The sequence below is a fragment of the Amphiura filiformis genome, chromosome 3, assembly GCF_039555335.1.
Source record: "Amphiura filiformis chromosome 3, Afil_fr2py, whole genome shotgun sequence".
Lineage (NCBI taxonomy): Eukaryota > Metazoa > Echinodermata > Ophiuroidea > Amphilepidida > Amphiuridae > Amphiura > Amphiura filiformis.
The window spans coordinates 83,657,174-83,670,586 of record NC_092630.1 but is presented as its reverse complement, the minus strand read 5'-3'; the positions used below and the strand labels follow the sequence as shown (position 1 = coordinate 83,670,586).

Sequence of the window (13,413 nt, the reverse complement as noted above, 5' to 3'; positions counted from 1 at the left end):
CACCGGGTCGTAAAAAAACAAATCTGATATCTTGGATATAAACCAGCACCACTACGATCTTGATGAAATGGAACACTATTATATGTATGTATGCAAGCAAGCCGTGTGCTTAACTTACCTCTCCCATGAGATTGCCATACTGTATTTTGAAGACTTCATACAGTCCAAATTTGCCCAGACCTTGCATTGAGTAACCATAGCAGGTTGGTGCCCATCCTTTACCAAGTGCTCTAAAGCCTTCCTCTTTTAATGTTACCTTGAAACCATTGAAGATCCCTTTATACTTCCCTGGGTCAACCTGTCAATTCAAGAAAACCTAAATTAATAACTGCAATGATATGACTGACCAGTGACCTGAAGTCAAAAGTGCTGTCTGCAGTTAGCTTTATGGGAGAGTATCCATGTATGCAATACCATAGCAATGCACCTCATTTCCAGTAAAATTGGGTGTCACTACAATGTGCAGCATATTGTAATTTCGGTCCCGACATTGTAACCTGTGGGATGGGATTGGATGGTGAAACACAGAAACAATGGGATAGTGGGGCATGTTGTAATGCCTCCAGTGGTCCCTCAGGGTCAGGGAATATGAGTCCAAAATTTACAACTCCCATCATTTCCCATATTCCCCAGGATGGGGGAGGGAGGGGATATGGGAGTAGTGTGCAACTTCAACAAACTTCGCATGTGCATGTATTTTGATAATTATCATGAACCATACTATTTAGGCACAAAAAGAGGGCTTGTGTCAGAAAACTTTTTCTGTTTAGGATGGCAAACATACCTGTATACGGCATTTGATAAGATCCAAGGGTACCAATGCTGTGTGCGTTGTCCCACAACTGAGGATGCCACCAAAACCACATAGCAACATGAATTTTGTCGACCCATGCTCACAACTCACCTCTGAAATCAAGCATTACACAGATCATTAAAACAACAACATACAGATTGCCTGGCTCTGTAAAATGAGTTGAGCTGAGCATAACAGAAGAGTTTTGAGAGCAGCTTCAGACCACAGCTGACAGAAACGGATGGGGGTGGGAGGACATGTGACACATGTCCCCTTATAATATTCATCAATATCGTGATGTTCTTTCCCATTTGCGGTACCAACCATGATCAACACTGGATCAGTTACCCATTTGAAGTCAATACGTATCAAAGTGATTACCACATTAATAATTAATACCCAGCAGAAAGATCGACAATGTAACCAATTAGTCAATAAATAAAGAAAATAGACCAGTTTTTAGTGACCTGGGATTCATCAGTATGCATGAGTTTGATAGAACCGCATATCAATATGTCTCTGCTAAAATTTTTATGAATTAGCAAACAGGGGATCAGATATAGACAACTAGAGGGCAGCATAACAATTTTATAACTATGATTCAGCATGGCAAGTGAGCGAAAAAGGACAACATTACGAGGTTAGCTAATTGCATTTGCCACGCTCACTGATCCCTTGTTCTATAATTCAAACACAAATTGAATTTTCCAAAGAGACAACTCCATATTCAGCACACCAACAAACTCATTAACGATATGGAAAATGTACAAGTTCCAACTTTCGATCAGTCCATTATTTTTCTCCTAGTCATATTTGTACGAAGCATCGCCAATGTCATGTCATTGATACTTAGGTTAGGTACAAGCTTGTTCAACTCATGTTGGGTCAACTCTGTACATTTGATAGTAGGCCTATTGTGTTCTAGTCTTTTGTGTACAATGCTTATTTTTCAATACTTTCAAATATCTTTGGAGAACTGCAAATTACGTAAACCAGGCACACAACAATGGGACATGCGTGATGAGAGACACATCAAACATCAATCACACTTCAGAGGGTAACTCGGGAAACTGGAAATTTATTATAACCCAAATGATACACATGTAGAGGCTATAATATAAATCATGCAAATGTATAAGAATTAAGATGCCAAGGATCCAAATTCTTGAATCTTCCTGACAGTGTGCCAATTAAGAAAAAAATCAGGATCCGGCGGATGACCAGGTCCTGAAATCTGGTCATCCGTCTGATTCCGTCAAAATATTTGGTCTGTATTGGAGTGCCCCTGGACCTAAACCTAATTGCTAGGATCATTCCTGGTTGATTAAAAAAAAAGTTTTTGATTTCAAAATGGATACAAATTCAATGCATTTTGAAATCATTAATAGTAATTTTAAATTAGAGTATGGCATGAACACAAATTATAACTTCGCATATTAAAAACACACACAAAAAAATAGTATGGGCATCCGACGGATAACCTGCAGTGAATTTCTGGTCATCCAACAGCAAATCTGGGCGTCAGGACTTGGATTACCACTTAATTGGCACACTGCTTCCTGATACCTTTGTTTTATAATAATACATCAAAATATTATAAAAGTAGGTACAGTCCAACCTCTTTTATCCGGACCTCTTTTATATGGATCTCTCTGTTATCCGGCTGTGAAATCTTCACAGGAAAACGTGTTTTTGATGATTTAACACCTTAATTCCATGCTCAATGCTTAGAATGGCATATCTCTATTGCATAAAGACCTCTATAGCCATCTTTTAGTGCTATTATCCCATATTAGCCCAATCTTTTGTTGTCACTATTTCAGTCCTTGGAACTTTCAATACAGAATTACATGTAATTCACTTATCCGGATTTTTCACTTATCCGGACAATGCTTGGTCCCATCATGGCCGGATAAAAGAGGTTGGACTGTAAATAAAAAGCGAAATGTAATCCAGCCTAACTGTTATTAAATTTTGTAGGAAAACAATGCATGACATGGAGACTATCAAGGAATTATTATCTATTCAAGCTTCAGTAACACCTCATTAATTTCCCTAGACCTTGGATGTATTGAAATAGGAATACTTTGAAAAATCAATAAAACAGGGCTGTAGTGCTAGCTTTCATGCACCCAGTGGACATAGGTCTAATCCTACCGGGAAAATATATGCCTGAGGTGATACTGGAGTCGGAACAGATAATAGCAGGGTAGACACAATGTTTACACAAAATAATGCCTTTCCCGATAATAAAAAATAAAGAGAAAATCACTCACATTTTGAATATTAAAATATCAAACAACTTGCATTGCAATTGTATACAATCAGCATTGTCAACATCATGCACACACTGCATTACTATACTCAAGTTAATTGACTTTTGGAATGATCAGGGCTACATAAACTCATCTTGCTTGGTTTAAGAGCTGACACATACACCCACTGCAAATCTATTTAGGCATGGCTGTATTATTTCATGCTGCAAGAATGAGCACACTAGTCCCACCTTCAACATCAACAGTTGAAGCAGCTAATAACTGCCTTGATGTAGGTGTTCTATGTACACTGTCAGATAGTTCCACATTTGAAGCACCTATTAGCTTCTGTGTTCTAGGTTCAGATAAATCCTGACTTGAAGATTGATTGGTTGTTCCAGCACAATGTACTGATGTGAAGAATGGGTTACCAAAGTGGTTCCGTTTGGCGTTTCAAAAGTGATCCAAACATGATTGTGGCTTTTTTGTGCTTTCAAATGTTTGGTTTCTACACAAAAATAGAGACAAATTTATGTATTTATTTTTATCGAGAACCTCTGGTCGCGCTACTCCCACCAAGTTATGTCACTGTACCCCATACGGATCTCCAGATAATTTGTTCACAGGGCATTTTGCTTGTTTTCTTCTGCCTTACCCCTTCCTCCCCCCTGTACTGCCATCCTGCCCTCCCGCACTTTCCCCGATCACTGAGCAGCTCGACACACTTGCCCCTATTACTGCTCAAAATTGCAGCTCGATACGTCAAAGCATGGTGAAATACATAGCCTGAGAGCAACTTAATCCAAATTTCAAGAAAATATGTGACCTGAAATGACCTACATTTGTATGGGGACCTTGGAATGACCTTGAAGTTATGTGACACAACTTCATAATGTAAAGACCTTCATACTTCACTTATAGCCCAAGTTTCCTTGCAATCAAAAGTTTAACCAAAACTTAACCAAATTTGTCACATACACACACCCCATGGTACTGCACCTACAGCCTATTCACATATGGAAAAGTCAAAAGTGATTACAGGCTTCTGCCTTATCAGGCGAGACAAAAATTGGATCGATTGAGCCCATATTTATTATGTCTCGTCCAATATTTTTTAACTCATAGCTCGACTAATAACCTGTATATAATAATGTTCTTTTATATATCTATCTTTTAATCTTGTTTTTATGTTTAATGTTTTACACCACGGACGTGTGGAAGAACAAATATTTTTGAACATGTAACCGTGTATAAATAAAGTGAATGAATGAATGAATGAATAATCCAATTTTATCATTGTTATGTGTTGGATCCAATATTTTCACACACTTGGATTCATCAAAATATAATGATGTACATTATTAGGCATAGGGGGCAATCCCGGGGCACTCAACTTTGGAGGTGACACGTACAATGTATGTAGGGCTGTTAAGACCCCCATTTTCAGCGTCGCTGTCACCCAAAGACTCCATATTTTTTTACGAACACATGTTCTGTCACCCAAAGACCCCTATTTTTCCATTTGATCTGTCACCCAAAGACCCTAGTAACAAGTTCAATAACAGCAACTTTCATTTATCACTTATTTTGAAAAAACATTTGAAATTTTTTTCGATTTTCGAGGTTTCTGTGGCGCTGTTTCGGCTCTCAGCCCAAGATTTCATTAAAAAAAAGTCATGTTCTCACCCAATGACCCCATATTTTTTACATTTTGCTCTCACCGAATGCCCCTTAGTTGCGAAAGTGCCAGCCCTACACCTATATGCATTTCAAATTGAAGTGCCCCCCCGGGGTGCAATAATTATGTGTATCCCGGTCTGGTGAATTATAGGGGGGGGCGGAAGAGGGCAAGCATTTTTGGCAGGTCGAAAAGGGGGGTCAAGCAATTTTTGACAGGTCGGAAGAGGCAAGCGATTTTCGCACAGATATTTTGGGCACCACTTCTATATTACGCCCTAATAAGGTGTACGAAAACGCTAGGAACACATTTACAGGCCTTGCCGTCTAGATTTTAAAGGCGAGTGGTCAATCACTCGCTAGCATGATGCTAGGCGAGTGGTCGAATCACTCTCTACATTTTAATCGAATCACTCGCTAGGTCTGAAAAATTATTCATACTAATATGAAACAATATTACACACTGTTCACAAAGCTTCACAACCTTTCTTTCGTATCCAGGGTTTTATTTTGGCTAACTTACCGTAGATCGGATACAGGATACACTGATGTGCTGACACTGATATTGAAATTGAATTCAATTTTGGGCGATTTGCAGCGAGCGATATTTAGTGTCTTTGGGGAGTTTAAAATCGCTCGCTAGAAATTGAGTTTGGGCAAGAGCGATCGCTCGCCTCAAATGGCATGGCATTAGGGGTAGGTTAAACAGCCTTTTAAATTACTTAGGGAACCAACTTATTTGATGCGACTCTTTTAATATACCGGTACTTTTGAATCTCTTAACATCCATCTTCAAGTCAATAAGCGGCAAATAACAACACAATTTACATGCGTGTTGGTGATACTTTTTGAGGAGCTCCTACAGCTCTCCTGAACAGTATTTTAGGAGCTCAATTTATTTATAGCAACACACTCTAGCATCGAATGCGTAACTATTGTGTGCAAATTCGAAGCTAGAGTTCTCGAATAAGCCTTCGCAGACTTCGGCCAAGTTCGGGTGACAAGAGCAATGTTCTTTGGGGTCTTTGTGACAGTTGAGTACCAAAGCTGAATTTTTGTTTCTAGGTAGGTCTCATAAGTATGTTTCAGGGCTGTAAATTTCAATTCATGTTTTAACTGTCCACAAGGTCAACCATTGGTCCGAAAGAGGGGGGGTCTTCGGCAAATTTTCACCCGGACCCAATTTCGGATGCCGCCTTTTCCTCCATCAATGGTTTGATTTGTTCAAACTTGCTTGTGGGCTCAGATATGTACCCATAGACAATGTATCTATGACATTTGAGTCATATCATATGATACCATATTTTTGGCACTAGGGGACCCCCAAAATGACAAAATCACACTTGCGGTTGAATAAATGACCAACTTTGGGTGCTCATACAAATGTAACTTAAAAAAGCAGATATCTGAAATTTAGATCCAGATTCTGAAAATATGACATAAGGTTAGCTAGAATGCAAATTTGCAGCTTTATATCTGTTCAGAACAGGAAGTTATGAGCTACCAAAGTTGGTAAAAATCACCAATGACACTCGCGAGTGCCAAAAAGGGGGGGTCTGGGCTAAACTTCAAACTGCCATTTCTCTCAAAAACGACATGGCCTATGAGGCCAAATTTTTGTATGGGTTCATTGTGACCACAAAAGATTATTCTGATGGAATTTCATCAAAATCTGAGAGGGTCACCTGGGAACTTTTCAGAAAATTGGTTGATTTGACATGGACTGACCCTCTAATACAAGGGGTACTACACCCCTCGATAAATTTGTGTCTATTTTTGCATTTTTCTCAAAAACTAATAACACAGTGGTAACAAAAGTTATGTATATTATAAGAAATAAGGTACCGCTACGGTCCGCTAGGACATGTAGGATGTACCTCATTTCCGATCATATACTGAACCAGACATAGACTGTAAGGTACTAATTTCGAGGAGCATAACAAACACCAAATTGGTGTCATAACAAACACCAAATTGGCGTCGTATGACCTGACATGCATGCATTCTTTTGTCGAGAGTTGACATGGTCTTTCAATTTGTGCCGAGTGTCCTTGGCAGACTTGACTATGCTTCAGTGGTCATGAAAGGATTCAATAGATAACCTCTGCCCCACTAATCCCCAGCTATTGTCTGAAATTGCTCCTCGGAAAATATATATTATAACAACTCCGTCCTCAAATGATCGTCATATAACGACCAAAAGATAAATGACGGACTATCATCATGTCATTGAGGACTGAGTTCCGCAGTCTAATACTGAAGCGGAATTGGTCAACCTGGGAGATTCATAGCGCCCTCTTTTGTCGTCTAGCATTTGTTGATAGAAGAACAGCTTAGGCTAATAGAAATTAGTACTTTATTCGTGTTGGGGGTTTTTACAGACCAAACCATAATAACTTGTCCTTAAGCTTCCTTAAAACATGCACTCGGGCAAGGGTAATTCTTTGTTGGATTTTTTTATCCTATTTGTGACCTCTTCTTATAATTTTTTATTTTATTTTTCTCACAAGTCTAAGACATAGAGCGCGGCTGCATGAGCTTGCATGGGCTGTTCGCCGTGATGGCCGTGATATTTCTTCAGAGTGATAGACTTACAAAAGCCTTTCAACATGCCCCGGTTGCGCTCTCAGTCGGGGTCTCAATGCCGGGTCTCAGTAATGATTAAAAAAATAGATGTATCAGAAACATACTACTGACTCAGACATCAATGAAGAAGAAGAAGAAGAAGAAAACTTAAGCTTATTATCAGCTTTATAATTTGAAGTAAATACGAATCCATATGAGAGTATGTTGTTTGGACGATGTTGAAAAAGACACTTCTGCTAGCGTAGAACGTAGAAATCACTGCTAAATTTATGAATGAACACTGTCATGAGTGATGACTGTACTGCTGTACAATGCATTTTGTTTACACTCGTTATGCACATCGCCAAAGCCGTCACGTCATTTGATACGGTCGACCTGGGTAAAAATCCTGGGCATTTGCGGGCCGAATCGAATGTGGCAACACCCACAATTTACGGTTGACCTGGCCTGGGAGAAACCGATTTACGATTTATAACAGTTATCACTTAGTCTTAGGTGGTCTATCGGATTTTTTCGATACGCTATTTTGGGTCGACCTGTCACCTGGGAGTTTTTTCTCCCAGCTTGACCCAAAACGCAATACTGAACCACTTGTCTTGAGACTTGAGTCACTGAAATTTCAGTGTAGTACTAGTAATTGGATACCTTGCCCCAATAATTAAAATAATATACATAACTTTTGTTACCAGTGTGTTATTATTTTTGAGAAAAATGCAAAAATAGTCACAAATTTACCCCGGCACAGGGATGTATGTAGTACCCCCTTAAAGGGGCATTTCGTGATCCACAGCCTCATCCCCAGGGTTCGATTTAGAGGGGTTTTACATGCACAAATGCATGTAACTTTGGCTCTGTGCATGTAGAATTTTGCCTGTGCATGCAGAATTTTGTGTTATTCGGCCCATTTTGAGGAAAAAATCAGAGTTGTGCATGTAAATTTTATTTTCTAAATCGAACCCTGCTCATCCCCCCACTTTTCGAAAAAAAAGTTGAGATTTTTATATCACTGGAAACCTCTGGCTACATAGGGTAAATTGGGGTAAATGGAACGGTGGGGTAAATGGAACGCTGAGAATACAATTCCCTCAATCAAGAATAAAATTGGGCAACATCATACCAAGTGTTCCATTTACCCCAACGCCATACGTTATGCTTTTGTTTCATACCTCGAACGTGGGTTTACTCGGTATTTGAGTGGAAGAAAATCTCAAATGTTGTCACTGACCATGAAGTGGTGCTACGGTTCAGTGAACATTACTAATTTAAGGGTACTGATTCCTAAATATTTGGATGTTGTGCTGAGAGTTGTCATACAATATTGGCAATATGTTTGTTATCTACAATAACATAAATGTTTTAAACAATAAAATAGCAGATTTTAATGATGAAATTATGCAAATTAATATGCTAATTAGCTAATTAATTAGTTTGGTGTTCCATTTACCCCACAACAGATCCACTTGAGGTAAATGGAACACGGTTGACCGACTTCAAATATATATAACATGTTAATATTTTTTTCACTAATTGGTTTAATTATTATGAAATTATATACTACAAATAACTAATTCATGGTAGATTAGGCCTCCTATTGATTTTTTTAACATCTGAAAACCATTTTTTCTGTTATGTACCGAGAGAAAGTGTATTTTTACGTGGTATTTTACCATGTTTATAAAAAAACATCAAAACAAAATTATTTTTGTTATTCTTTTGTTTAGTCACAAAATATATGTTGAATAAAATATTCTGATGTGTTTTCAATGTAAATATAGCTATGAATTAGGGGTTCATTCATAGGATTGAGGGCATGATCGCTGTTTATGCCCGAGGCGTGAGCCGAGGGCATAAACAGCGATCATGCCCAAATCCTATGAATGAACCCCGCTCATACATACCCAACATTCTTAGCAATTAATACAGATGAAAATAATATGGGTTTACAAGTTTAAATAACATTTCCATACCGTTTTCCTTCATAAATTGGAAGAAAATGAGTAGGCCTACTTGCAGGAAGCAGCTCGAGAGGTCAACGGCCGGGAGTCACGCGTGATACTGGCGTCATCTTTTTGCGCTCCCGCGTGAGATGGGCGCTGGTGACATGCGCGTGTACGCAACACTAGCAAATCGTGGATCGTGTTAATTGGGTTCCAACGCTGCGTGCCGCANCTTGTTTATGCCCTGCGTACTGGTCATAAACGGTATTTATGACCAGCAAAAATGGGCGCAAATCCAATCAGAAACGTCGTTATATCGTAAGTATGTATGAATGTAGGTTCCAATTACCCATCCCACTGTTCCATTTACCCCAATTTGTTGGGGTAACTGGAACACCATGACCATGTATGTATTTGGACCGGTGACAAGAAATAAAGCATAAAATGGGAGTCTATCTGTTAAAACATGTTGTAAAAACTAGATACAGACTTTAAGGTACATATTTCGAGGTGCATAACAGACACAAAATTTGTGTCATAACAAACACCAAATTGGTGTCGATGACCTGACATGCATGCATTCTTTTGTGATGGTCTTTCAATTTGTGTCGGTGTCCTTGGCAGACTTGACTATGCTTCAGTGGTCATGAAAGGATTCAATAGATAACCTCTGCCCCACTAATCCCCAGCTATTGTCTGAAATTGCACCTCGGAAGATATATTATAACAACTCAGTCCCTCAAATGATAGTCATATAACGACCAAAAGATAAATGACTGACTATCATTGAGGACTGAGTTCCGCAGTCTATGTAAAAACATATTATTTACTTATTGAAACAAACAAAAATCATATATGGATACCCTCCTGACTACAGAAAGTGTTTTATTGCTTAAGCGTTCCATTTACCCCAATTTACCCTAATGTTTATGTACAAAATATTTCTTGCAGATTAATTCGTTTTGCAAAGATATCAATGTTGCTTGTCGAAAATTTTTCCGACGCGTGCATGATTCCAATCAACATGAATTTCTGATTGTTAACTTTATTAACGTCTATGTGTTATTCATGGTTTACCTTAACAAGTGTCAAGTGAAGCTTTAAGTGGAAAAGAAACTTTCTGTATCTGCTTCCAAAGTGAAATATACAGACATTTATACGACGAGTCTTGGTGGTATTTCATGCATGTGAAGTTTTGCACGGTACAGAGATCGATATCTAATCAATCGATACTCAGCTGATTGACCAACATTATTGTATATTGATTATCAGTTTTAAAGTTGCCAGTTTCTTATTTTCGACAAGTTTCTCAAAACAAAACATGCCATGCACTAATAGTTATTTAGGAACTGAGAGGAGCTGTAATTGAGAGTTCCGCTTTTTTTAGTTTCAGCTCAGTTTTCTATCTGTTTTTAGCTTTTTTACAAAGCACTCTATAACACTTAAGCTCTGTACAAAGACTGTCTCCAAAAGAAGGCACAGCAAGTCCACCGGGCAAGTCCATTGGCTTTTAAAAGGAGGATTTTAAAAGGAGGATTTCGTGATTCTAGTATCCTCTTTTTGACATTTTCAGTAGATATCCACAAAAAAAGCTTATTCCCAAAATTTCAGTTGATTCCGATTTGGGTTTGCGAGTTATGTATGATTAGGCCTATGTGTATTACACTGCTCCACAGACAATATGTTGAAATTTCGTTCTGGTATATACCGGAACGAAATTCGAATTTCACGATATCTTTGCTAAACGAATTAATCTGCAAGAAATATTTTGTACATAATCATAGCCAGAGGTTTCCAGTATATAAAAAATCTCAACTTTTTATTGAGAAAAGTGTGTGTGTGTGGGGGTGGGGGATGATGCTGTGGATCACGAAATGCCCTTTTAATAGGGATATTTTCAACAGTCTTTTGCTCTGAGACGAATATTCGTCTCAGTTTTGCTATTTCGTTTTTTTCTGTAGGGAAAATGTTTTATCATTAAAATCGGTTATGAAAAACTATAACACTAGGCCTATGCCATAGTTGAATTTTGATGAAAAATATATTATTATTATTTAATCATGATGAACGCATTCCGTTGAACTAAAAATTATACTGATGTTTAGTAAAATGGCCATAAAGAGTTTATATAATTAGATGATTAGTGACAATAAAAGTTATTGAATGCAAAATATCTTGCATAGGCCTAATTATAATGGCTCACTTCAATACAAAACAATTCTGATTTTGGAATCTACCAGTTTATTGATCGCGAAAGCCCGAGTAAAAAATCCGACTATGTACTTTGACTTCTAAGCAGAACTTTACCCCGGGACTTTAGTCTCTAAAACACACTGTCAATCATACTTGTTTATCAATCCAATTAACCGCAAGTATACTAAACTCCTCAACAAAATTTTGGAAAGTTTGTCCAAACATTTGTGACATATTCATATCGTGTTGCATATCAATGGATAGCTACAATACTCAGCTTTACAGTAACACCCCATTTGAAACAATAACATTTTTCACGGCTGAGTACACGCCTTGTGAATGTAGTGGGGTCTCAAACAGAATTTGACAAATAGACCATTATTCTATGCCGCAAGCTGCAATCCCATATCTTCACAATCTGGGACCTAACGCAATGCTCCAAGATGGCACCGCTCGCCCCACAGAGCCACGGTAGTCAACGACTACCTTCAGAACATGGGAGTAGAGCCAAAATGGCCTGTCATCAGGCCGGGCCATCAGGCTGAACACTGAACACTTGTGGGACCAGCTTCCGTGCTGTGCGTGCCAGAGAGGCCATAATGATGCAACCACATTCATAGCTCTAGTATAGAGCCCCTCTGCCATTGCCCAATAGCACAAGTAATTTATATGAGGTCTGACTACTACCATACCACATGACAAGCAATCCGAGTTCTGACTGGACATCATCGACAGTTTCCTTTGGTACGCCCATTTCCTTTTAAAAGGAATTTTTATTCCACCCGCTATCGGAGGTTAGTGGCTAGGGTTGTCTGAGCACAGAATAATGGTCTATTTGGCAAATTCTGTTTGAGACCCCACTACATTCACAAGGCGTGTACTCAGCCGTGGAAAATGTTATTGTTTCAAATGGGGGAGTCATTGTAAAGCGGAGTATTACAGCTATCCATTGATATGCAACACGATATGAATATGTCACAAATAATTTGAGATACAGATGTTTGGAAAAACTTTCCAAACTTTTGTAGAGGAGTTTATTAAGCATGGTAATATATATGCAGGGTGTCCCAGAAAAAATTACCGGGCGAATGAATTAGGACGTAAGTCGAGAAATAGACATCAGAATCCAAAAATCTAAACATCAGCGTGTAGCCCATCTTATTCTGCATCTTATACGCTAATTTTACTGGAATCGTTTGACTGATTGCGAAGAAATGAGCGATTACATAACGCATGCCTCAATTCACTTCATTCCAAGTTTGAAAGAACGATCATTCAACACAATGCACACTATATACTGGTGGTTAACACTGTCAATGTGCTTCATATTTTGTTCGGTGAAATCCTTTTCGTTCTTTTTAAACAATCTGTTTCTTTCAAAACATCTAATTAGGTTTTGTTCAAATTTGAAAACCTGCACGATATTGAAAATGAAACCTTTGCATGTACATAATGTAAGATGATGCTCGGTACTTGTAAATATCTTTTTTTTGTTAATGTTGATATAAATGTTTCATAAAGAATTATTGTATAAAGAATTCCAGCTGGCTTAAATTTAAAGAACACAGGTGGTATGAAAGAGGGGTGAAAGAAGCGATATATGTTCGCAGGGAGGAGCCAACCTTGAATCGCGGAGGGGGACTACGCCACAACTTGTCCAAGAGTTACGAACCGACCATCAGGAAGATCCCTCGACGACTCTCGTGTGACGTCACTTCTACCATCGTGACGTCACAGGTCAAGAATACAGAGCCAATTCAAGATCACTCGGCCTGATGATGCGTCATGGATATGACGTGATACCGTAGCCATCATAAATAGTAAGTCCAGTTGAATAGAATTATAATTTAGTCAACTATTTGATCTACCTGGATGATTGAGAATATTCATAAATACTAAAGAATTGAAGTTGAAAAGCTTCCAATAGCAGAAATCAAAGTTTTCTCGGACAAACTGTTATTTATCTTCAGTG

The 13,413-nt window shown here is 38.4% G+C and overlaps 1 protein-coding gene across 1 annotated transcript in view; it reads right to left on the bottom strand.

The window, feature by feature from the left end:
• LOC140147552 (solute carrier family 25 member 3-like) overlaps positions 1 to 3,498 on the bottom strand; it is a gene marked incomplete at its 5' end in the record, with an annotated part of 12,733 nt that extends 9,235 nt beyond the window's left edge. The window contains 3 exons of the mRNA XM_072169333.1: positions 119 to 298; positions 785 to 906; positions 3,300 to 3,498. Of these exons, the coding sequence (XP_072025434.1) occupies positions 119 to 298; positions 785 to 906; positions 3,300 to 3,498 (501 nt within the window). The remainder of the gene's footprint in view (positions 1 to 118; positions 299 to 784; positions 907 to 3,299) is intronic.
• Positions 3,499 to 13,413: the final 9,915 nt, after the last annotated feature.